This window comes from Emys orbicularis, chromosome 3 (assembly GCF_028017835.1).
Source record: "Emys orbicularis isolate rEmyOrb1 chromosome 3, rEmyOrb1.hap1, whole genome shotgun sequence".
Classification (NCBI taxonomy): Eukaryota; Metazoa; Chordata; order Testudines; family Emydidae; genus Emys; species Emys orbicularis.
This window is the reverse complement of record NC_088685.1, coordinates 202,848,073-202,875,556: the sequence shown is the minus strand read 5'-3', so window position 1 is coordinate 202,875,556 and position 27,484 is coordinate 202,848,073. Positions and strand designations below refer to the sequence as shown.

The window sequence follows — 27,484 nt, the reverse complement described above, 5'->3', positions numbered from 1 at the left end:
TTGTCTCTACAGGCATAAACTAGGAAATGTATCTGAAACTAGGACGTTTTTAAAATATTACTGGTATTTGAGCTACTAATGGTAGCAACATTTTAATGCATACAGTGAAATTGTCACTGGCAATGTGGGAAACCTTTAAGAAACCGTCAAGCAGCTGCAAATTGTATTACATTTGCCAGAGATTATCACACTCCTGATATTTATACATCACTGAAATTCACTTGCATACGCTTGTTCATGGACTCAAATGCACAGGATGTCTGAGGGGGGTAGATTATGTATATGGGTCTGTGTCTCAGCTAAAACAAGTGTAAAAAAAAGTATATAGTATCCAGATCTGAAGACTGTCAGGGATATAAAATCATTCCTTTGAAAAATCAATTGACCTTTCATTTACCCTCTCATCCAGCTGAACTCCCAGGCAGCCACACTTTAGCTATTAGGACTAACTTTTCTCATTAATGTAATTTAAAACCATGCCACACATTAAGACAGCAGCACAAGCGTTCTCATTTCCTACTGGTCTAGGTTTCTTCTTACATGACTTTTTCCCTCCCTTGTTGCAGTGGTGTTGAAAATGTTTGCCAGCAGTTCCACAGTTTGGATGTTTTGTCATTTTCTTGGGCTGCTGAGGCGGTGATGTGTTTTCTGTAGGGCAAATTAACAAACCCATTCCCTGCTTGACAGGAATAGTGAGTTCAGGGCCGTTCCTAGCCACTTTGGTGCCCTACACCGTCCCCAGCCCGCTCCGCTCCGCTCTGCTCCCCTGGCTCCCAGCCTTGGGAGGTGCGGGGGAACTGCCCCCCAGCACTCAGCGGCGGCATGGCTGGGAGCCAGTGGAGCGGAGCAGGCTCGGATCAGGTCGCTCCACTTACCACACGGGGCAGGGGCAGGAAGAGGCGGAGCAGGGGCGAGGGCTTTGGGGAAGGGGTGGAGTGGGGCAGGGCTGGGGCGGAGAAGGGGCGGGGGCTTTGGGGAAGGGGTGGAGTGGGGGCGGGACTGGGGCGGAGGCCATGGGGAAGAAGCGGAGCAGGGGCTGGAGCAGCACGCAGCTGCTCACGGCACCAGGAAATGTGGTGTCCCAAATTTCCTGGTGCCCTACACAGCTGCGTACTTTGCGTATGGGTTGGGACAGCCCTGAGTGAGTTAGAGTGATTTCCTGAGGGGAAGCGTCTACATGTGGTGTGCAAGAGTTCTAATTTTTATTTTGACTGCAGAGGCATTTCTCTACCATACTTAATTATATTATCATCCTGATACAAATTTTGTTACACACACATGCACACGCAAAGAGCTAAAATGCTCAGAGCTCTTCTGGCTGAACTTCAAAGAAAATGGTGAATTAAATAATCCAAGGAAACATCAGATAGGAGATTGTATATCAGTGCTCTTTTAATGTGTGTTAGCGTATGTGATGGGGCCTCTGCCCCATGCTGGGTTGGTAGGGGTTAAGGTGGCCCGGCAGGCCAATTAAAACCCCTGAGTAGACCTAGAGGAGGAGCCAGGAAGCAGGCCACTAATTAGGAGTAAGCTCGGCTGCGCAGAAGCAGGCGGGGCCAGTATATAGCCAGGTTGTTGACGATTGCAAGGGCAGGGAAAGGCTGCAAGGAAGTAGGCTACAGTCACTCCCGAGTGGAAGGCGTTGGAGGATGGCAAACCCAGAGAGGGGAGAATCCAGTAAGGTAGGAAGAAGCGCAGGGAAACTGCAGCCAGGACTAAGAGATATAGACCTTGGCTTCATGTTATAGGTTACCTGGGCTGAAACCCAGTGTAAAGGATGGATCTGGGTTCCCTACCAGCCACTTGGTAGTGTTGTAGGAAGCGAGAGCCTGAGCACTGAACCAAAGTCAGCAAAAGTTATGCTATGAACAAAAGTCAGGCCCTGTCAAAAAGCAGGTGCTTGCCGATACATGAACTTGGCCCAAGTACCAGCAGCATTGCTAAAACACACTGAATATGTAAACATGCTCTAGCAGATCAGCATGAGGACACCCAAGCCAGCACAAGATGATTTGACAGAAGTGATAAATGTGGATGCTTTGTCTGAAACACAGGAGAAAGGTACAAGGGGAAGTAACAAACATGTCACAAGCCATGGAAGGTGGTACCTAAGTTGTTGATCCCATATTGTTTGTCTCAATCTATAAATGTTGAGATACCTCGCCCTAACCATCATCCGGCCTAGAGGAGAGCGGAAAGTCCCGCCGCTCACTGAATTGGTCCATTGTAACAGGCATACATGTGCTAGTGTAATTGCAGACACTGATCCAGGGAGCTAGGACTGTGCTTCGTGGACAATAAATCTGGCCCAGCGCCTTCGCCACTAAACGGAGTCTATGGTCTCTTTGGGCAGTTCAGTCGAGGTCTGCTGGGCTGGCTAGCTGCACAGAGACAGCACAGCACACACAGAACACACACACCGCCAACAACTAACACTGGTGACCCGACCGCTCATCTGGTAAGTAGGCGAGCTGTCCTCTGTAGGAATCGCGATCTAACACGGCAGAAAACTCCAAGCTAGGGACCCCCCTTATCCCCTCCCTTCAAATCCCCACAGAGTCTGATGAGGTATAGATACACTGGGTAGCCCTCAAAAGAAGTCCTTATGAGTTAAAAAAAAAGATAGCGGGAAATCATGGACTGGAACATGTAAAGTGATGGCAGAGACTGAGCTTTAAAAATGACAGTTAGAATAAAAAACGTAGAATATTGGCAACTATAGCCATGACTGTTAAATGGTTAAGACAACACGCCACAGAATTGGCAGGGCAAATAACAGAAAGAAAAAAAGAGTTAAAAGAAGCAAGAGAGCCCTGGAAAAAAGAGAAATACCGTCTCCCGTTATAAATCTCTTTGGGCTACAACAGACTTCGGGTATTTCTACAGTGCCTGAAGAATGGGGACAGAAATGGAAAAAGGTGGCCCTAGCAAAATTAAAAGATGAAACAGGGGATGATTGGAATGGGTGTTGCAACTGGCACATGTGGAATGACCCAGACCAGCCACCTAACAACTCATGGGCACAGGCCACTGCATTGCAGCCTCCACTGTACAATAAGAGCCAGGTTCCAGTAAAACTTAAACCACTTGGCTTTGGTCACTGTCGGAAGACCGGATACTGAGCTAGATGGACTATTGGTCTGACCCAGTATGGTCGTTCTTATGAGACCAAAACTGGTGCCTGTCAGAACTGGAGAAGTAAGTGCACAGGAGGGGGAAGTAGACTCTGGATTGGTAAATCAGATAAAAGGAAAAAATGGAACAGTTCACAGAGAACATTAAGAGACAGGAGCTGCGACTTAATCGCGGAGGAGTGGATAAAAAAGAATTTCAAGGTGAAAAACCTAGAGTGAGCGAGTTAACACCTAAAATTGATGCATTCATGTATGGATTTGCCCAGAAACAGTTAACAGCAGTTTCTTAATGTATGCGCAACATGCCTCAGGTGGAACATGACCAGGATTCATCACTGAATTTGGTCCGCTGGTTGGATCATTAGCTTCCCCGGCTTGGGCCACGTACTGATAGGGAGTGTAACGTGAACGCTGATCCATGCCCCAAAAGCAAAGAAAGGCAATCCTGCAATCCATTTGGCATGCAGACAAAAGCAACAGACACAGAGAACAAATTCAGGTTTTGAAAGAGCAGATAACAACCCTCACTCTCCTCTCAAAACCAGGATTAAAACCCAGGGATACGGGTTCCCAACTGCTTTAACCCATCGAGCCCCATTTCTCGCTCAGAGTAATAATAGAACCTTCTTTCTCAAATATTTTTACATACTATTTATTTTTTTTTATATATCCTCTCTGTTTGTTGAATATGCTGCTGACACCTGTACTTTAAGATAACTTGACAAAGTTAATTAATCTCCCTCGGCTCAGGTCTCCCTCCCTTCCTAGGTTGCTCTCCCATCCTCCCACTCCTCTCCACTCTCTCTGTTTTAAAAGTTCTAGTTATTACAGAAACCTCCATCGCTGAAAGAGAGGAAGCAACTGAAAACACTCCTAACTTTCTTGAAGATGTAGTTGCCAAGCAACTGAAATGCATACTCTGTTTCCAATCCTAACCACTGGCTAATATTTAAAACATGGGTTTTCCCTAATTCCGTATAGCAGAGTTTTTAAAATAAATAGTTATATAAAGTAATGGACAATGTCTTAAGTTACTGACTTAATACAACAAGTGGGCAAATAACAGTATGAATTTTTATCAATTCTTATTAAAAGTTTTAAATAAAAAGGTAATAACTTGCTTATTTAATTATTTAATTCCTTCCCCCCGCCCCTGACTTTCCTCCGTGCTCCCCGGGGGGCATGCCCCACTGTTTGGGGACCACTGCTCTAGTGGAAGCCTTGGGGAAATTCTTGCCCTCTGAATATTTTTCCTAGTATGGTCATTATTTTGGCTTAAATTCATAATGTTCCCATTCCAAATACACTACCAGGACCTGATCAGTCTGTTAGTTGTGTCTTCACAGTTCCCATTGACGTCACTGAAAATGATAGGATAATGAGGCCCCTGGAGTGCTACACTTACACAACAGTATTGCCATTTGACTAATGTGCCTGACTTAAGTTCAGAGATAAGAACTCTCTGTAGCAGTTTTAACAGTTCATGCAGAAATGATTTGCCTGTTGCATACAAACTCATCTAAGTGACATCTGGCTGCATTTATGAAACTTCCTTCTCTTGTGTGACTGACTAATGCTGTAAATTTCAGCCACCCTTGCCTTTGAGAAATGCTAATAATGAAAACTCAAAGGACAGGAATAATTCTTTCTGCTGAACAGACTTGCATTTCTTACTACTCAATATTAATGGCAGATCTCAGGTTCTTAAAAAACAGCTGTCGCAGAGAAATATACCTGCAAACAAATAAGCAGTACTTCTCTAAAGTTTGATTTGTTGTAGGCATAAAGCAACAAATCTTCAGGATAAACTAGGCTTATTATTGAGAGAAATAAAATAGCTTTCTACATTGCTTAGAACGGTAAAAATGGAAACATTCAAAATAAAGAAACTATAAGCTAAAAACCTTATTTTTAAATGGTGCTTTAAATTTAGATAGCCTAAATATATTTAAATTTATGTTTAATCTTTAAACAGATTATAAAGCTGGCTGCTTAAACACAAGTTTAAATACACACCATAAACCCTCATACAACTAATTTCCACAAACCATCAGCTCTCATCTGTCTATGCAAAAGTGAAACTCAAAAGACAGTAAGATCTCCTAGCTGGACAGCTATATTATGAAAAGATGGACTCCCAGGAAAACACTTGGGGCAAAAGGAGTTTGGAGCCAAAGGGGAACAAGCAACTGTGGCGAACAGAGGGAATCCGTGTTGGTGACTCTCTACTTTATTGTGAGTCTTGCAATATTTTTCTTAAGGCCTTAGATCCTAGAGTCAAATGAACATATATGAGAATCTCCTCCTGTGACACTTGGCCAGAAAGGGTTAAGCATCCTGCAGGATAAATGACCCAAATTGAATCTTTAGGGACATATTGGTAGATGATGTTTGTGTTTTTGGGTGTTTACATATATTATGGTTAGAGGCTGACAATGTAATCAAACAGTTCCTGTCTATGCTGTATTCTGTTAATTCAGAGATCGAAAGGAGATCTTAACATTTAAATGAATTGTAAATATAGGGATATCACTGTATTGATTTCTCTTTGAAGTATATAGCAGATCACCTGCAAATGGTGGAAAACAGCTGGCGATCTTACTATCTTTTGAGTTTTACCTTTGCACAGACAGATGAGAGTTGATGGTTTGTGGAAATTAGTTGTATGAGGTCTTATGGTGTGTATTTAATCTTGTGTTTAAGCAGCCAGCTTTATAACCTGTTTGAAGATTAAACATAAATTTAACTATCTGTGTAGCTATCTACATTTAAAGCACCATTTAAATATAAGGTTTTTAGCTTATAGCTTGATGCTTAGGAAATAGGTCTACTTCAAAGTCTGGATGATTGCCCAATTGTTCGCCTAAGGACTCCCAACTGTATAAAAACCCTTGGGTCCTGATCCTTTTTATCTCAGACCCGCTTGATGCTTTATGCAGGGGAAGCTTGAGTCATAAGACTGAGATCTCCAGTCCCATCTGGATCACCCTGAATATGAACATTGGACTATAAACTATGGACTAATTCTGAAAGAACTCTTTGCAACTACAAAGCTCACTATCTCTACTATAAAACTGATCTCAGAATGGTACTCATGTCTGTATATATACTGATCTTTTAACCAATACTCTCTCTCTTCTTTTTTAATAAATTTTCGTTTAGTTCATAAGAATTGGCTGTAAGCGTGCATTTGGGTAAGATCTGAAATATTCATTAACTTGGGAGGTAATGTGTCTGAAGCTTTGGAATTGGTAGAACTTTCTTATATGATGGATAAGATTTTCAGGAATCCTCATCATATTTGACTTGGGCGTCTGAGTGGAAGCCCAAGGCTGGGTTGCTATAAGGGAACTGTGTTTTGGCTTCTGTGCAACCAGTAAGGTATTGTAGAAGCTGTTTTGTGCACGCTTGGTAAATCTAAGCATTAGAATATCCACCAGCTTTGAGGATTGTCTGCTCCATTCTTTGCAGTTTGCCCTAACTGAGTAACCTCAGTGCGGTCTCCCAGGACCCCAGTCACACCACCTCATTCATTTTATTTTATTTTACTTTTATATCTATATCTATATCTATATAAAGATTCTAGACCTTGTGGTTTCAGAGACAACTTTGGAAGTGTGACCCAAATGTGCCCTACAAGCAAAGAAAAAGACCGCAAGATTTCTTATTTAAAAACTTCTGATTTTTAAAGCAATCTCATAATTTTGGGGGGGCCTGACTCATGATATTTGAACATTTGGGGTTGGCAATATTGGGATATAAGTCAATTTCACAAGCTTCATGACTATAGAGTCATTGCTAGAGCAATATATTACAATAGTTCTAGAGTAACAAGTATTACACAACCAATTTAACATAATGGCGTCAGCCCATTTGTAAAGGATTTGCTAATCCAGCCAGGTAAGGAGGCGACACAAAGCTATAATCGCTTGAAAACATCCTTGCCAAGCTACTTCATCCTCAGCACACACAGAGCCCATCTCACAACGACGCATTATTGTTGAGAAATCTTTGAGTTCAGTTAGACAACACAACTGGAAGAGAGACTATACACACTTAAATAAGCAAATAAAAACCCCTACAATATTAAATCATTAACAAACAATTTTGTGTTGGTTAATAGTTTGCCTGACTTTAGTGTTACTGATTATTTATTCCCAAATAAACGTACATTATAACTGGAGTGAAAGTTGAGTACATATCAGACACCTATGCTTAAAAACATTTCTCTCCAACACAAGCATAACAAACCTAGGAAATCCAGTATTATGTTTAAACATAAAAGAAATCCAAACAGTATGAAAATACACAACTGAGGAACCCAAACTACCTTAACTCCACCCAGGTAGCACATAATGTCTATAGTTCCAGATTAGAAGAAGCTGACTTTTAAAGACACAGATTGATTCTTTTGTTGCTCATGGTCTCATGTCCATTTTACAGATTGAAACCAACATTCAGAGATGATCTGCTCTAATGCCCACTGAAGTCAATAGGAGTCTTTCTGTTCACTTTAGTGGGTGCTAAATCACTCAGATTCTAAGTGATTTGTCCAAGGGCACACAGCAAGTCTGTGGCAGAGTCAAGAAAAGCACCAGAATCTGACTCTAAGTACTCTGCCTTAACCACATAGCCATTTTCCCCACCTCTCTATTAATTTGTTTTAACACTACCTTCAAAAGTACTTCACCCATTGGGATGTGAGGGGCACTTTTTATATAAATGATACTCCCATCCATCTTCTCCACATCATGGATATTTTTCTCCCTGGGGTTTCCAGTTACCTGTCCATCGCAGCATATTTTTGGCTAGGATTTTGATATCGTCCTTAGTGCAAATTGGATGGCTTTGCTCACTTTTTAGTTTTCACCTCTGCTTTGTCCATGAAATTGTCAATTCCCCAATGCAGCTCAATATTTTTCATTCGAGCCACTGTTTCTCTGTTTATTTTTATATTAAGCCATGAAAGATTGTAGTCTATTGATTTTGTCATGCAGGGGTTTTAATAACTTTTACTGTAATCTCTTGCTTTGGGCTTTGTAGAGGGGTAGACATTCTTGGAAGGCAAAACTGCCTTCTGTATGCTGCAGAGACAGGTGATGAAGAATTCACTTGATTGATTTTGTATTTACTTTACAGCAATCCAGACCTCGTTCTCAGAACAGTGAAAGTGAGATCTCACTGCTGATACAAAACTAAATATTCTCCAATTTACAAACAATAAACAATGTTCTCAGCTCCAGAGCGCCTAAGAAATTAGTCTTCTTCCGTAGCTACCCTTATTTATTTAAAGAAGGAAATGCTATGTTGGTTCCCCATGGCCCAAATCTGAAAGTTCAGGACAGAAAAGTTTCTCTTACCATGGATGAACTAACATTCACAAGAAGATAATTTAACCTGAATGGAATAAGGGACATGTGAGTTTTGATCAAAAGGGAAGTTTTTATTCTAATACACACAGGAAGACACATTCAAACACCATGACCGTACAAATCCGGCTAGGATACATTTATTCAAGCCTATGGGCTAATCTAATAAAAGATAGTCACAGCCACCATTTCTAAGAATCTGGTGGTGGTAGATCCCGGGCTGACATAGGCTGTTTAACAGCTTTGCTTAAGGCACCTCGCAAGACATTCTGCATTAAGGGTGACGTCACATCATGGTCAGAAGACAAAGTGGAGCACCTGAGACATCTCCATTTTGCCTTCATGTCCTGCTTCATTTCTCTGGACTGGATTTCTAACAAAGAAACTTCGAACAAGGACTGATGACTGATAAGTTCCAGAAAAGCTTTTGCAAGCTTGCAGTTTATTCCATCACTGTTATGATCTTGATCTATGAACTCTGAAAAATCATCTGTATGTATATGATCTATTAACTTTTCATCTTCTTTTCTTTTATTATTAACTTTAGTTACTAAAGGATTAGCATCAGTGTGATTATTGGGTAAGATCTGAGTTATATTTTGACCTGGCTAAGTGATCTCTTGTGATTGGAAGGGCCCTATATCTGATGAAATTGGTTTTCAATAACCACTCATCATAAAGTCCAGTGTCTGGCTGGTGAGCCACGGGCTGGAATGCCTAAGGAGACTGTATGTTTGACTTCTTGTTAAGCAGTGTGGTGACACAGAAGTTCACTTTTATTACTGACTTGGTATAGTCTAATGATAGAATAAGCATAAGCACCAGTCTTATTTCTCAACAGTCTGTAATGAATTTGGTATCCTTAGTTGTGACCTACTGAGGCTCGGTGACACCATCATGAATCTTGCATTGAACAGTATGAAGCAACAAACAAACATGAACAGGATTTTACAGTTTATTCATGGTGAGCGATGCTCCTGTTCGTATACATTTTCAGACTGAGGGGCTCAACAAAATGGTATCCATTTTTTTTAAGTAATCTATAGCAGAGCATGCCCCTTAGCAAAAAAAAAAAGCCAATACAGTGTGGAGCCATTACAGGCTTATTTATTTAGCTGCTTTGGTAACTCATAGCAAACTAAAAGATGACGTGGGAGGAGCACCTAAACTAGAGCTGCGTACATTTTTTTCATCAAATAGCATTTTTGCCAAAAATGCATTTTGGAGGGCTCCAAAACAATTTGTGAATTCAAGTCAAATTCAATTAATTGCTTTGGTTGAAAAAAATAAAAAGTAAAAACATTTAGTTTAATCTTTTGTTCCAAAACAGCGTTGTGTTTTGAAATCTGCCTAATTTAAAAAAAAACAAAAAACACAAAAACAGGGCAAAAAAGCCACTCAAAAATGACTGATTCAAAATGAAAAAATTAAAAAAAAAAACGCCTTTGAAAAACCAGTTATTTGCTCAGTTCTAATACACACTATTCTATGAGTACAAGAAAGAAAGGACAGTTACTTGCCTGTAGAATTCTCATAATTAAGGTGTTTGGGTTGGAAAATCGTATGTGATGATTTTTTTTTGTTACAAAAGCATTCCCCACTAATACTTGAGTGAGATACGAATATAAATGGAAAAATGGAAAATTATATATACTGCAATTATTGTAATTTGTGCTGAACAAAAGAGATGACTAATATTCTTTTATAAAGGTTTAAGAGTAGCAGTCGTGTTAGTCTGTATCTGCAAAAAGAACAGGAGTACTTGTGGCACCTTAGAGACTAACTAATTTATTTGAGCATAATACTTTATAAAAGTATTGTAATGTTTATAGACAGATATGCATTTTTTATATTACTGTTTTCTTAGTTTGCTTTCAATATTTATGGAAAGTGGCATCACTAAGACTAGCGAAGGGCTCAACAGGAAAATTAAAATTAAGTAATTCATTCTTTTATGAACTATATTTCATATACCATCTTCTTAATGCTTTTCTTTGTTTGACATAATTACACTGCCAAAGGGCATCTTTATATGTATTATAATGCTTACTGGTCACAAGCATTATAGTTAATGCTGCAAACAGCTTCCATTCTAACCTTGTGTTCTCACACTAAATTTTCTGCAACATTCACCTTTTGGACTGCAATTTTCCATTCTCTGCCATTCCATTCTCTGCCTTTAGGTGAATATAATTCCCCTGTATATATAATTTGGGAAACTGAACAAAATCCTTTCATTTCTCTGAGTCACAGGGCAATGACATAAAAACACATTTTCAATCGCTAAAAAAAATTTAAGTACACTGTTCATATTAGGGAGCATTCTTTAAGTATCAATTAAAATCAATGTTGGAGTTTATTTTGATTGTCACTGGGTAAAATTTTCAAAACTAGCAATGGGATTAGGATCTTTAATCACTTAGGTGTTTTTGAAAATGTTATCCAAACATTGATAATTGCCAGGCGGTTAGTTGCCTTTAAAATGATCTATAGTAAGAATCCATATGAGGACAAAAACTTGTCTTCACAAAATAGTAGTATAAAGTTATGTACTATACTGGTTTAATTGATAAATTGTATTAACTAATTTAATTCTTGTTAATATCTCTTTAATTTACTTTTTATAACTTTCTTTAGTTCACCGCTGAATTTTGGTTTGGTTAATAAAACTTATAAAACCTGAGTATGTCTCAAATGTATTGGATAAGGCCCAATCCTACACTGAGCTCATTTCAGGATCAGGGCTTTCGCTTTAGTAACACATTTCAAACAAAATCATTAGAAATATTTAATATTTAATTTAAGTAATTTAAGCATCATGTTTTACACCTCTTTTATACAATACAGTAAAATAATCCAAAATCCACATTAGTGCACATAAAACGTACATGCTGCATATGCCTGCACAGTAAGTATGCATTTACTGATGCCAATAATTTACACCCTACAACGGCAAAACCGGCAGAGCTTCAGTCTCAATAGCTCTGAAGCAAGGAGGTTTCAAGTTCTGCTGGCACAGCAGTTTATAAAATCCAGAAGCTCAATAGCTGCATGGCAATGGGCTTAAAAGCTCTGCAAGCTAAGTAGCACAAGGTTATTTCTCTCCTCACCCTTTTGCTGCTAAAATAATCCCAGGAGATTAAATACAAAAAGCGGTGTTAATGAAACTACAGCTGCACAGTTAAAAATTGGAAAGTCAGGAAATGGAATATTTAAGGTTCCAAAAGAAACAGGGGCAAAAGGATTTTGAAGAACCCAGAAGAGTTTAAATAGGTGTTTACTTTTTTCCCCATACAAAAGCTAAATTGATCGGCCTAGTCCCCCCCCCAGCCCCAAACAATGGGAAAGTAAAGGGCCTGGAGAGGGATGGGGCCAGCCTCCAACTTGTTGAGCATGTGCTCACATTCCCCCCACTACCAATGTGTGTGTGCCCCCCCACCACAGTGTCACATCCCTTGCCATTTGGTCAAGATCACTGTGATGGGGTGTTCCCCCCAGACAGGGCCTGGAAGAGTTAAGATGGCTAACTGGGCCAACTAACTGCCCAGGCTGCACCTGGAGAAGAAGACAGGAAGCAGGGGATTAAGTAGAACAGGTTCAACTGAGCAGGAACAGGCAGGGCCTATATAAACCAGAAAGCTGGCAACAGAAGGGGCTGGAGGGAAGGAGTCTTCAGCCGCTCCCTGGAAGAAGGGAGGGGTATCTGGGGCTACAGGCAGGTAGTCTACAGTTACTTCCTGGGAGGAGGGAGTGTGGCTTGGCAAGCCGGGAGAAGGGGGAGAGCCAGAGAGGAAGGCAAGGTTCAGGGGAAAGAGCAGAGAGATATGGAGTAGGTCAAACATTGGCTGTCAATGAGAGGGCCCCTGGGACCTAGAGAAGAGGGTGGGCCCAGATCCTCCTACCAGCTGCTGACAAACTGGCACTGGCAAGTAAGCGAGCAGGAAGACTTCCTGAGTCCATTTACCAAGAAGGGCTATGATACTCTGGAAGGGGGGGAACATATATGGTGACCTGGCTGGAGGGTCGAGTCATGAAGAGGAGGTTGCGGTTCTTGGAGTGAGAGGGATCCACAGGGCGAGGGGACGATGGGAGAGATGCAGGGGGAGGGCATAACACCTGACTGGAGCTAATCCCCAGGATGACCAGCAGGAAATGCCACCAGCAGTGAATGAACCCTGTGACAATCACCATAAGTGTACACGGCACTTTACAACACAAGAGAGTCCCCGCCCTGGTGAACTAACAATGTCAGTTAACAAAAGGAGAGGACACAATGAGAGCTCAGGAAGACGAAGATGAAAACAGTAAGATCATATTGTTGCTTGAGTGAGTAGTTGATGCATCTTCAGGCTTATTTATTATATTTTAATATTATCATTAATATGATAATTTATATACCTCCCTGAAGAAGTTTTGAGAAGGGCCTTACAATCCACTTCAAGGATACTTAGGAAAAAAACCAGTATTTTTATAAGTTAATATCAAAGGCTTAAATAAAGCTAGGTGTTTATGTATAATGTGTGGTTCAAAAAAAAAGGGGGAGGGGGACTTCACAGTACACAAAATATGTTAGGTGAACAATTTATGGGAATAATAATTTCGCAGTGTGTAGATTCTCAATTTAATATGAATAAAATCATTTGGCAGTTTATATCCCAGCATGCCAAGAAAAAAAAAGTTCTCCATCTGTGCATCAGTACCTCCGAGCTCTTTCAGAAACATTTTCTGCTCTGAGTCAGAAATAATTCGTATAATCATAGCAAACAAGTAGAGAAAGGCCTATTAACAACCACAGTTGGCAATAACCTTAGGTCCTGTCAAACAATAACACCATAATCTGTCAGACAAAGGCTTCTGATAAGTGGAGGTCATTGACCTCAGAAATGAAGAGGTGGTATCCCAGGAACATACAACTATTATTCACACTACCAAAAGCGTCTTTCCTCTAGAAGGCTAGATTGATAAAACATTGACAATACCATTATTGCAGAAACACTTTCCTGGAGGTTATAAAATGCAACCTTTATTGTTTGAGACATAATGCAATTTGAAATTCCATAGCCTCTACAGAGTATCACTGCAAGAATGGTGCCCAGTTCCAATTACCCAGGGTTCAGTAGACTTATTCATGAATGTTCTCTGACTGTGTAGTACATCCCAGCCAATTCATGTGCCTGGATGGAATAAAGGGGTCACATGCTACTCAGGCCTCTCCTGAAGGCATAAGTTTATGCTATGCACTCTGCTCCTTCAACGTGGATATTCTATAGCCAATCAGTTATGCAAAAGTATAAAGATAGGCTGGGTGGGGAGGAATGTGCAGAGGGGAAGGGTTAGCTTAATCACTGCACAAAATGCTTTGAAAATAGATTTAAGAAACAGTCATGTTAGTGCATGCACATGCTCAGCACTGCACATTAGAAGATGAAACTATAAAAATATTGTAGGGAATGGACAGTTCCCAACTTCCAAGGGAAGAAACAACATGGGAACCATATAAATATAAAATTGATGTGTCTTTTATAATTTTATTTTTTTACATGCACCAAGATAAAAGTGAGTAGCTTCAGTAGTGGAGTGTTCCTGCCTGCATGCCTCATGTCCTTATATTTTAATTAGAAAGGTATTTAATATTTTTAGTGGATCCTGCATATTTTTAAAGACGCACACTAGCAAGAATAAGAAATCTTCCAATTCAACCATCTAGCGCTTCCCTGAATAATGTTTAGAGGAACAGTGAGCAAAAAAGTCCCAGAGGAAGATTGAGAGTGGGCCGGTCTTCACTTCAGGAAGCTCAACGCTGCTGCAATCGATGTAGCAGGGGTCAATTTAGCGGGTCTAGTGAAGACCCGCTAAATCGACTGCAGAGCGCACTCAGTTCAACCCCGGTACTCCAGCTCCCCGAGAAGATTAAGGTAAGTCGACCAGAGAGCGTCTCCCGTCGATGCAGCGCAGTGAAGACACCGGGGTAAGTCGACCTAAGCTACATCAACTCCAGCTTCGTTCTGCACGTAGCTGGAGTAGCGTAATTTAGGTTGACTAACCCTGGTAGTGAAAATAAGCCCAGTGTCCCTCCTTGAGTGAAGCCTACATTGATAACCATAGGCCAGATCATGCCAGTACATAGGGACATAAGAGGGAGAAAAGACCCGCACCTGGATGCTGATAAATGGACACCCAGACCTTGGATTCAGGCATGAGAGAGAAATAGGGACTTACTACTTGTCCCTCTGTGCTCACATCCCACCCACCTGTTTTTTGGGCACCAGACAGGGAGTAATCCCAATGAGACCGTCAGTTTCGCCATAAAAGGGTGATTACTACACCAGTAATCTGCCTATCTGAAGCAAGGTGGGGAGCAGGGAACGAATCTTTTCCTGCACTACCCATTACTTGGGGAAAATTGTAAAACCATGACATAGCACTACATAAAAAGGGCTGCTTTAAAAAAAAAGAAAAAGAATTCAGCTCTAAAAGTTCTTGCTTCTCAACTAAGGTACCTGCTTGTCAGGCTTCTTCACTGAAAGGCAAACAACAGAAACACTTTAATTACAAGTGCTGCTATATCTGAAAGGCAAGTATTGTCTGGATTAAAATTAATTAAAGAATCAATGCAAGAAAAAATCCTAAGACTGTCTACGACTATTGCACACACTTAATACAATACACTCGGTTAACACCAAAGTACAGTATTGCCCGTAGCACTTAAAAATCTCACATTGGTGCATGCCACTTTGGTCTCTTAAAATTTCCTTGCAACACATTTCAATTAGATAAATTCAATTAGTTATCAAAATCTATTTATTAATCTAATTTTAAATGTGCTGCTAAGTAAAATAATTTACTGCATATTTGAGACTGTCGGACATTAAGCAGTTCATCTTTCTGAAATGTTAGACATTCTACCTTTCCAATAAATCAGTTTTTCAATACGTTCCTTTTGGGAATGCACTGGCAGTAAAACAAACTGCAAGATCGGCAAATTATTAAAATACTGATGTAGTAATTCAAGTGCAGCAACTAATGAGTTGTAAAGTTCACTTCCAAAAGCGGGGCACTGTATACATTAAACATGTATACAATATTTTCTGTTTATAATAAATAATTTAGAGTTGGAAGGTGAATTACATGAAATAATTCAACTCAAATAGATTTTTATGCAGCTGCTTTTCGGAACTGAATTTATTTGGAATAATTCATGGATGCAACTTTTCAAAATTTTATATTTACGCACTTGTTTAATAATTCAGTGACAACTTATGTCAGGGAGGGATCAGTAGAAATGTCTGGGTGATTTTCAATGAGTTAAACAGAGATAGCTCCTTTTACATGTTGCAAATTTCATTTAAAAATAGTACAGTTCAAAAGGTATTTTAAATAAAGGTAAAATATTGGAGGTCCTACAGAACTCGCCTATTTAATGTAAGCATTGCTATTCCTGAAAAAAATGAAACAAAACAAAAACCAAAAAAAAAATCCCACACTCCACCCTGGTTGCCTCATGTTCATTATGATTTGGCAAGCAGATTTCTTTTCTTTTCTCCCCCTCCCCCCAGTTCCTTAAATAAGCATGTTTCACAAAAGAGACACAGTACAGTTTGTGGACATGTTGATAACTAGAAATCAAGTGTAGATGTTAAGACCTCTTTTGCCCATAAATTGGTCACTTATTATTTGTAGTGCTGAAAGTTGCAAGATAGAATTGGGTCCCCACTGTGTCAGGTGCTGTAAAAAACCAAACCAAACCAAACACACACACACACACAAGACTACATGGTCACTGCCCCAAGGTATGTTAACATCTAGAAATTATCTATGGCTATATACAAATGGAAACAACCTGTCACCTTGGTAACTAAATAAGTACTAAAAAGTTCATAGTGATAAAAGTTATAGTGTCATTGTTTAGAAATAAATATGATTATACATTCTCTCTTAAATAGAATATATTTTAAACCAAAAATTATTACTATGCTGTTTTAAGAAAGTATCTCATATTTTAAGAAAATATCATGTACCATGAGATATGGCAACGATTAATATACTGTGGCTGATAGTGAAAATAGTTAAGAAGGGAACAAGTAAAACATGTATATCAGTTTCTATTATCCGCATGGTTAAACAAGTATTTCATTAATAAAACAACCTTAGACCAGTCCCAAAAATTTTACTAGCCATGTGTATCAAAATGGATATTCTCCAGAGGAGAAGCGATAATTATTTACATGTAATTATTGTTCTTTGAAGATATATAGATGTAGTACAGCTGAATACTGGTAGGAAACTCACAAAGCTTAAAGTTCTAAGCAGCAAGCTCCAGCGGGGGCATCACTTGCCAACCCTGTAGTGGAGTTGCAATGATACCTAGAGCTTCCAATTATCACTGCATTTGAAGCAAAAAGTGGAAATTTGTGAAATTTGGAAAAACAATAAAGGATTATAGAACGTTCCACTTTGAGGGCAGGTAAGTAGTGGTCAATCTGGTTATATCTCATCAGATAACATTAACTACAGTATCTCTTATCCAAAGATACGTTATAATAGATTCCTACTCTAAGTGTCATCTTTCAACAATATGTAAGTACACCACCCAAAGATATTGCAACAGACAGTAAAAGACACACTGCAAGGAAAAACATATGTTAAATTCAATTGAAAATATAGGGGAGAGAGGGAGCTAAGATATCTTAAAAATATGTACAGCAAAATTAGGAGGTGGCAAGAGAAATAAGTTCTGTAACACCAGCAAGCCTGACTTGATTTTTGCTTAGGCAGTGATCAATCAATAATGCTTCATGAGATGTGCAACAAATGCCATATTGCTGCCCTGCAAATCTTCTAGAACGTGGCTCAAAAAGGAGGTCTTATCTCATTCAAAAAGGTCACAATAACACTCCATGTCACAAGGGGCTTTTTAACAGGTGTTTTCAGAGCAAGAGGCTCTTCCTGAATCTGATCATTATACATTGCAGAGAAGGCAGTCTCCCTTCAACAGCTATGGAATGTAATGTCAGGGAAGATGTCTGTAACCCAGACTCAGATGATAACTATTCAAGCATGGGGTTTGTTTTTGGAGGAAGGCGGGAGGTGCATGTAGATGGCTCTGCATAGGTAGATCTTTTGAGCAGCTAAGAGGACTTAAAACACCAAACCTTGCACCTCCACTCTTTCATGAGCTATGCCGGGACAATGGGATTTAGATGGGGGATCTGGTTTGGTGAGGTGAGATACGACAAGGCTCAGTCTAACGGAACCTGACACTGCTATCAATAACAGGGTTGACAACTGCATTTGTATCAGGCAACAGGATGTCATTAGATTGTCCAAACAGCTTCCTCACCTGAATTTGTTCAGAACCTTTGCTACTAGAAATACCAAAGAAAGTCATATGTGAACTTTCATAATCTATTTTTAATAAGCATCCATCTTTAATCAAGTCTTTATATAGTGATTTGCACTCTGGCATTCACAGGAATGGTAAATATCTCATCTACTATCCCCCTGATCAAAAGATTAACAATTGTGTCTCTCAGAAGAACTTATCTATGATAGTGTTGTGTTTTCCTGACAAGTAAAAGGCAGCCAGAAATAACTTTGACGCAGACTGTAACACTGTAATATTCTATGAAGTTGGATTCTGTGAGGCTATGGTGTATAAACTCTGGGACCTATCACATCAAACCTACACTCACACAGACATGACTGACATTGGAGTCAGTGCATAAAATCAGGTATATGACTTGAGAGTAGAGCGGTTTGGAAAATTTTGGATGGAACTTTTTTCTGTTGGAAAATTCTGATTTGTCAAAAGTGACATTTCTGCTAAACTTTTCAAGCTCAAGAAAATTTCATTTAGAAGTTGAAAAATAGCATTTTGATGAGGTTAAACAGGAACATTTTGACTTTCTGTTTTGAAATGAATTTTCATTTCAGTTATTTTAATTCTATATTATACAGTGTAGTATAAAATAAGTCAAAATTAGAAACAGTGTTGGTTTTTAGAAATTACATTTTTGGGAAATTTCAAATGGGTGGGGGAGGAACAATTTTTTTTTTAATTATGGAAAATCCTGCAAAATGGAAAATTTGTGTTTCTATCCAGGTCTATTTTAGACTTTCAGCCTCAGAGCTTTCCAAATTGCTTAGATTTTCTTTTCTCCTTCCAGGGGAGGGAAGGAGAACATCTCAGGGCCTGGCAAGCCCACAGTAATTTCTATTGCATGGTCCACTCTGAAATAAACCAGGCATGTTTGCCTGTGACGTGCCTCACACAAGGATACTTCTTGATGCTGCTGGGACGCTTTTTCTATGACACCCAAGAAAGAGAGGATAAGGGGGGGGCAAAAAAATTCAAAAATCAAATGTTAAGAGTGAAGACTAGAATGTTATTAATGCACACTACGGTGAACTAAGGCACGGTGAGACATTACTCCTCAACAAAGGCTCAGTACTCAAAACCTCTGAGGTGTCCAGAAGGAACAATCTTATATTTTATAGCAACCTGCAAGGAACTATTATAAAAGGATAACTAAGGAACATAAGAAGTTGTCAAGATGACTCAATGAGACAACAGGTATGTTGCAGTGAACTGCAGAGTAGAGCACAGCAACTGCAGGGACCAACTCCAGTCAGCCCTAAGAAAGGAATTAATGGTTAGAGGCAACATGGTTTGTTGACAATGCAATGATTATCTTGCTGGACCCAGTGACTTTGGAACTTCAAACTACTACAGGGGCCTGCGAGTCTTACGCAAGGAGCACAGATCTGAGAATAAGGATCTTAGATAGCATGTATCTTTTGAAAGCATCTTTCTTTTCAAGCCTCACTCCCACTCTATCCCTCAAAAGAAGTTTCCCAGTGACTTACCTCTGGGTATTTTAACTTTAAAGTTTTATGCATTTCTCGAAAACGACTATACCGCCTGAATACTGTCCAGGTCTCATCCAGGACTGTTATCTATTCACCAGAAAAACAAACAAAAAACAGTTTGTCATTAAAAATAATGCAGCAAACAAAGTTGCTATATAAAGCAGGCAACATTAGTTCCCATATGTAACACTACATAGTTTGATAAGTTTACTTAATTTTTCAGTTGTAACGGTGGTAGAATGTATTGGGAGGGGAGCACAACTGGCTTTTGACAAAATTAGTTGCTTGATTTCACAGACAAGAAATCTTTAGCCATATTTATTCAGTAACAGAGACTGAACACTTTTATTGCATATTCCAGAGTGGCTTCACAAATCTGTATGCATGTGAAAATACCCCCTCAAAACCTTTCAACTGTGTAGTTATGGTGACTTTAGATACCAAAATTATTATTTAAAATAATGAATGGGATAATCTATTGCACTATAGTACACAGCACTGGTTTTGTGTCGCTATACATATATATATTACGCACATTCATACTGTAAATTATTGCATGAGAGTGTATTTAACATTTGTAAGCTACATTGTAACAGTCATGTAATTTTCGAGGTTTCAATTGAATATATTTCTTCAAAATGGAATGGGTTCTATAGCACCCTTACTCACATGGGTGTGCACCTAACTCATAAGAGTAGTTTCACTGAAGCCAACAGGATTATTCCTTGAGTAGGTACTTATCAATGTCACTAAGGGTGGCACAACCTATCCTAAGCGATTGGGAATACGTGAACTCCTTGTTTCAACTGAGAAATTCTTTGACATAAAGTAAGTTTTTCATTCTCTGAAATTAGTAGAAATTATCGCAATTCCAAAGTCTTAACATATATACATACCTGGTATTAAATTAAATCTATTAACCTGGCTAATAAGAGTTATAGCACTTGAACTTCTGATGTTATGCATGGAGGGCAAAGATAAACATGTCAACAAAATTTAATTCCAGAAAGAACTGGGTTTGGCTTTTAACACCAAAGTAAATCTAAAATAACTATTGGTCACTATTGATCATATAGTATAGTTACAGCACTGGAGAAAAGCAGAGAAGATGGAATAATAGGGGAGGAGGGAAAGAACTTGGAACAGCAAAACCAGAAGGAGCTTGTGTATGAGTTCCTTATTTGGTCACAGCTAACTCATTAATACCATATAAACTATGACCTTTTCATTCCCTCTTGATGTGCATACAACAGTGGAATTACATAGTGATAACATTTTGCGAAAGGAAAAATAAATGTGCATTGTGTAACGTAGCAACTAGAAAAAATAAGGGCATGTAACAAATTGATCTCAAGATATTCAGTTCTCTTTTTAACGTAGTTAAGAATATGAGTTTTCTACTGCTTCAAGTCTTTAATAAGCAAATTCATTACCTTTCCCTTCTTTGAATTTTTTTTTTTTATAAAATCCATCTTTCATGTCACAAATATGATCAAACGCTACTTAAACATAATCAACATTTCTGCATGACACATTGCATTTCCTTATAAACAATTCATACCCAATTGCATCCACAATATTTTTTAATAAATGTCTCAAGGATTTAAGAATCACCTGAATGCACTTACAGTATATATTTATTTCAAACTGTTAACAGTGAATGAAGATTCAACAAACAGTTTGATATACTGAAGAATGTTAACCTTTTAGACAAAATGCTTTTTAATTTACCTAGATGATAACATCACTCTAAGAATCTAAGCAAATGTTAGACTATAATAGGATGTCATTCACAATGCAAAAATGATACATGGGGTAGTAATTAACTCATGTTTGAGCAACTATAATGTTCAGGTCATTTAATTGTTTGTTTTAATTATGTATTTCAGGGATTATAAATGAGCGGTAAAATTTCACTCTGGGCTGACACTCTTAAGCTTACAAGATCTCAGTCCAGAAATGACTGTTGCCCTTTTTCTAAGTTTCAGGGGGAAGGAGGGGAAGTCTCAGCAGGCTCAAAACATTCATGGCCCTCTGGACCACACACCTGTGGAAGAGCACTGACGTTAATGTGCCAAAAATGCCTGTCAACATATCTTGCTCTGGCATCTGAGAACTGCATAAATTCCAGGGAAGCAAAGAATTACTCAAATCAAACTGCCTCAAGATGACTTCAAATCCCAATTATTATTTCGCACCTCCATCCTGTGAAACTTTACCAAAGCTCAATGACTCTATTATCTCCCTTGCTTGATGCTAGACTGGGTTGAGGTAAGTAGAAGGCAGTATTGAGAAGCTATGTTCCAAGGTTGTTTTAAAAATGAAGGCATTACCTCCAACGGTCCTTTGGTGGGTAGGGGCGGGGGGTTGCTCTAAGTCATATGGCCCCTTTCTCTAGTGTCAATCCAGCAGCCAGAGAAAGTAAAAAACTTCAAACCATTGCTATTTTAAAATCCTTCCTTGGTTAGTTGGTGTTCTGCCGCCCAGGCAATGATACTTTCTTCACACCCTCAATGCTGAGATTTCAAGTGGCTCAATTTCAATGTTTGGCAAGATCCTAATATTCCCAAAAGCTCCATAATCCTCCTGGATGTTAGGACAGGGCAGACTCAGACTACACGCATGAAGAGAGGGTGGTTGTGCAAAACCTAGTGTAACTTTCTATAGCCACTACAGAGGGCCTGTTCCAGCCAATGTAGTCAAAAGAGTCTCTAGTGTGAGCATAGCTTCTGTGGCTACCCAGCCAAGAAAATCTGCAGAACTTCCCTAGAGCAGTAGCATATAAAGTTAATTTGGGCTGGACTGGGCAGGTCATTTTTGTGCTGCTGCAGTTCAAAAAAATCAAATTTTATATCTGAAACATAGGGACTGTTAGTCCATATACAGAGGCTATGGGTAAAACTTTCAAAAGGCTGACCTGCAGAATGGGATTTAGTTCCTTTTAAATTTTATGGTATGTTCTGCCACAGTTTATTTTAAAACAATTTTATATTAGCAGTGTTAGTATCTATATATAGAGGATAGCACATAATGTATTTTTTCCATAACATTTTAAACTCATTTTTAACATTGTGACACTCAGTGCAATACTAAATATGGATTTATGTGGAAAACAGCAGCTATTTTTGGAACCCTTATAGTCTATCAAGTTAAATATATTTTTGACTTTATTACAAACACTAATAAATTAATATTTAATTGAGTAGTCTAAAACTGCAGTTTTATTTCTGCTCTAGATTAAACAGGGTTATTTCCTACCTGGAAATTAGGTTTATGGAAAGAGAATATGACAATGTGGACTGCTGAACTTTTCTTCTGCTTGGTGACAAAGGGTAAACGGTTTAATCAACATTTTATGTTGATTTCCTACAGAGGCACTCATAAGAAAACTGTAGTCATTGTCTTTTTTTTTTTTAAGACACAAAAACAACAGTGAAAAAAGTAATTAAAAATGTGCCCTATCCTGAAGCCAACAGAAAGGGAGATAAAAAGGTAGGAGAAAGCATAGCCTATTTAATTATTTTTGTGAAATAATAGTGCAGTTATTGTCACTGTGAAAATTAACAGTTCCTCAACTCACCAGATGTGCGCCTTGAAAATAACTTCTGCAAGCTCTATTTACAAAATTAATTTTACTTCTGTTAGCATAGCAGAACCAGATACAGCACTGCAGAACCAGATCAGTTATAGGTGAGTGAGCTGAATTCTTCTCGGGCTCATTTATCATCTGCAGGATTAAGTTTGATGCTATTTTACAGTACTTTTTCCAGAGTATAATCACCCTTTAGGACTTTACGTCTACACGCAGCATCAGCCAAGAGGTCCAAATGGTATAGTAAGTAAAGGAGTGTGAGGAAGTTCCAAATGGCTACTCTGCAGATCTTTTCCTTGGAGAAAAATTCCATCTCCACCAATGACATTAACTATGGCACTCGTCAAATGGGACTTTAACATTGTGGGACAGGTGACTCGTTTGGCTTTCAAGTCAGTATGGTTTTGATCCAGTGATGGGAAAAGCTGAAAACCTTGTTTACATTTTTTTTTCTGCCACAATCTATGAACTCAGCATCTGAAGATCTAAAATTCAGTGGTCCTAAATTATAACTAGATTTACACAGATCTCTTTCTTGGAAGACATTTTTGACTAAAATACTGAGCAAATAATTTAAAGGAGAACTGAGGATTTAAAAAAAAAATGTATTTATATTTATTGTATTTAGGAGGCTGTGAGCGAGTGAGAGATATTTTCTCTAAAAACAGAGGTTAATGATCTCTCTTCTGCCTCATACTAATCTTTAGAGTTGTCTTTTGTAGTCAGTGAAATCCATGCCTGGAGGAGTCAAAATTTTGAGGGAATCCAGTACAATCTGATTGAGTCTGTGGATGAATGGTGACATCTGGCGGCTATCAGTGGCATTATATCCACCACAAGCTTCCTCCTGGATGCTGGCCAATTGCCTGCCTCTAGAGTGGGCTTCCCTGCTGAACATCCATTGTGGCTTCTGGCCACAACTATGGGCAGTACAACAACATGGGAGTAAGCATGGATTGAGAGCAAGTGACTCTTGCATTCCAATCCCAGTCCCAATATAAACATGCTCTGAGGCTTTGGTCAAGTCATTTAAATAATCAAGTACCTTCACTTATGTTAACATGACCGGCTATTTTGGATTCTCTACGGAATGCATACAAAACTGCCTGGCAGATGGGAGTTTATATGGAAAACTATCCATCGGCACTGTGTAGGAAAGATATTAATATTAGCAACTACCACTAGACACCAGCATAAGTGGCTGGACTTCACCTCTCCTGCTGCAGAAGAGGCTGGTGCTGACCTAAGGAGTCTCTTTTATAGAAAATGAATCAATTCAATGTGGAGTCTCAAGTCTAGGGTCTCCTGAAAATAATAAGGTAGGATCTTGTGCGCAATGGTTTCACCGTGATGGACTAGAGTTAGCTAACTATGAGAGTGGAGGGACCATTTAAAAGACCCACTCCAAAAAGCTAAAGCTCACCTATGGATGGACACGGTGCTAAGCCAGCCTGCACTAGAAAATAATGTTTTGTCTTGACGATATACTAGTTTAGCTAGAAGTGAACTTATTTAAGGACTGCCTACTAGATTGAAGGACTTGTGAATATTTAGACTAAGGTGCTGCCAAGATCCCCTGAATTGCTCGCTCTTCTTTATGATACCAGGGAAAGAATTTATCTATTTTTTGCCAGCAGAAGACATTTTTTTCACTCTCATTTCTTGATTTTGTTTCTTCAAATTATGGCAATATCTAGGGTGTTGGCCACATACTAATTTAAGCATCTGCTGATAAAAATGTATGTTTCCAAAGATTCACAGATGTGGCTTGCTTATCTTTAGAAGTTCTCTGATAGTTCAACATGTATCTGAGTCAGAGTTTGAGGGCTGTAGGGTGCAGGAAAGTCATAGTTTTGTGGTAGGAAAAGAGCAATAAAAGTTTGAGCAGTTTGTTGGGAGACCAACAGCAGGAGTAAGACTAGGGGAAAAAATCTCACTCTGATAAAAGAGAAACTTAGATCTAAATTTGGGAGAAAGGAAAGACTCTCAGGTAATGAGTTATTTCAGCAGCTGGTAATCTTCCCTGACCATGAGGGACATCCATGAAATAAACAGGGTAGAACCTTCCTTTCCTTAATAGATTCATAGATTTTAAGACTAAAGGGAAGCATAACATCATCTAGGTATGTGCAAAAGACTATCTAGAAGAGGTTGAGAGAAAATTACCTCTCCCAAATCCTTTCCTATAGTAATCCTAAACTATTAATAACCTTGGGACTTTACAGAACGTTTTCATTCTATTAAGAAAGTAACTAAGCATCAACCTAACTTCACCTGGTGGAGAATAGGCTTTGAGGGACACCTCTTGAGAGGTAGTCAATCTGGATTAAAAAAAGCTATATCTGCCTAAAGAAAACAATTTTGGTGAAGAGGCCTCATTCTCAATCTAGCAAACAGAGTTATCAGTAGGCTCAGGAACCCATAATCTAGTTTTTGAGGTTAAGACCATATTGACAGGATAATTAAGTATTTCTTGAAACCTTCCACAAGGCAGGTATCAGTAAACTCTTGCCACTTTTGAATCTATAGTCGAGTCAAATGCAGTGTGTTTTGAGGAGTGAAAGTGAATCACCTTGGCTTATCTTTTGGTCTCAGAAACGAAACCGGGAGCCAGGCATCTGGAATGCAGGTTGTCTCATCATTTATTAGTCAACTATCAAGGTAGAGGAAGATGTGAATTTCTTTCTTTCCCAAGTGAGCTTCTGCCACAGCTAAGGTTTGCTTAATACCCTGGCCAAAATGGTAGAGCTTTGCACTGGTAACGAACCCCTCCAAAGAAGATACAAAGGTAGTTCCTGAGAGATGACCTGGCAGATACGTGGAAGTAAGTGACTGAAGTAGAGCACCAAGTCAATCCTGTGAATTTAAAATGCTACAATTGAGACTAAGGTCACCATTCTGAACTTGCAGATAGAGATGCTGAGTAGTCATAAGACCAGAATGGAATACAGAAGCACAGGAATTGACATAATGAATCATATCAGTGCTCCATCTCATCTAATAGGCTATCTCTAGCAATGATCAGCATTAGATGCTTTAAAGGAAGATGCAAAAACCTGTGTAGTGGACATATCTGCAGTAACCATCTCACTGAGGAAATTTCTTCCTAACCCCTATCCCTTAATGCTTTAGGGAATAAGCCAACCATGAGGCATCTTGCTTGTAATTTCTCCCCCACTCATCTGAATTAGGTTTGGATGGTCTCATTATACCCTCAAGCATTTTGGTCTTCAAGAGTAGAAATCATTCAGTCAATATGGTATCTTTATGGAAGACAGTCTTGTAATTATGGTTCCATGAATCACAGAATCATAGAACTAGAAGGGACCTTGAGAGGTCATCTAGTCCAGTCCCCTGCACTCGTGGCAGGACTAATTATCTAGACAATTCCTGACAGGTGTTTATCTAACCTGCTCTTAAAAATCTCCGATGGTGCAGATTCCACAACCTCTCTAGGCAATTTAGTCCAGTGCTTAAACACTCTGACAGTTAGGAAGTTTTTCCTAATGTCCAACCTAAACTGCCCTTGCTGCAATTTAAACCCATTGCTTCTTGTCCTATCCTCAGAGGTTAAGAAAAACTATTTTTCTTCCTCCTTCTTGTAACAACCTTTTACATACTTGAAAACTATTATCATGTCCCTTCTCAGTCTTCTCTTTTCCAGACTAAAGAACCCCAATTTTTTCAAACTTCCCTCATAGGTCATGTTTTCTAGACCTGTAATCATTTTTTTTGTTGTTCTCTGCACTCTCTCCAATTTGTCCACATCTTTCCTGAAATGTGGTGCCCAGAACTGGACACAATACTCCAGTTGAGGCCAAATCAGAGGGGAGTAGGGTCGGGGGCCCTGCAACCAGATTGCTGAATAGAGAGAGGGAACCCAGGAGCAGAGAAGTAGCAGTGTTCTAAGCCCCTGGTGGAGTGGCAGTTGTAGGCTTATATAACAAGGGCTGTGGGGTGGGGCTTGGAGCCTAATAGTCACCATATGGAAAGCAGCTTGGGCAACAGCATGGCATGGCCTCCAAGGAGAGAATATACTATAAAAGAGAAACATGAGTTGTGAGGACAGCAGAGAGAGTTAACTGCCTTGAATAAAGAAAGGATTATGGATTATAAGGGATATCCCAGGTACTAACCTCTGAAGAGCCCTAACCAATTTCAGAGTTGCCACCTACAGGCTGTTAGGTATTATGTTTATTACTGTAACTAAGCTGATAACAAAGGCATACGAGTGTAACAATAGTAGACTCCCATTCCCTGACACTGCTATGTCACCCTCTTCTATTGTTCTGACCTGTGGAAAGGCTGCAACTTGTTCCTTAGTAGTTACTTGCAAGACGGATTCTTGAAAAGTTAGGGGGAGAGGGATGATTTGGTATCATGAAGTCAAAAAGTTCCCCGAAGCCAATGGCTTATTGAGCTGATGTGGTTAAGGCACTTCAGTTTCATAGCCAATGGTACACAAGGAAGTGATGTGGCCAGCAGCAGGTCTGACCACCTTTGACCTAACCTGATGGATC

The 27,484-nt window shown here is 39.2% G+C and overlaps 1 protein-coding gene across 1 annotated transcript in view; it reads right to left on the bottom strand.

Moving 5' to 3' along the window:
- The window catches only part of KIF16B (kinesin family member 16B), a 191,809-nt gene that overhangs the window by 23,107 nt on the left and 141,218 nt on the right, over positions 1-27,484 (bottom strand). Inside the window, exon 23 of the mRNA XM_065401493.1 lies at positions 19,370-19,459. Within this exon, the coding sequence (XP_065257565.1) occupies positions 19,370-19,459 (90 nt within the window). The remainder of the gene's footprint in view (positions 1-19,369; positions 19,460-27,484) is intronic.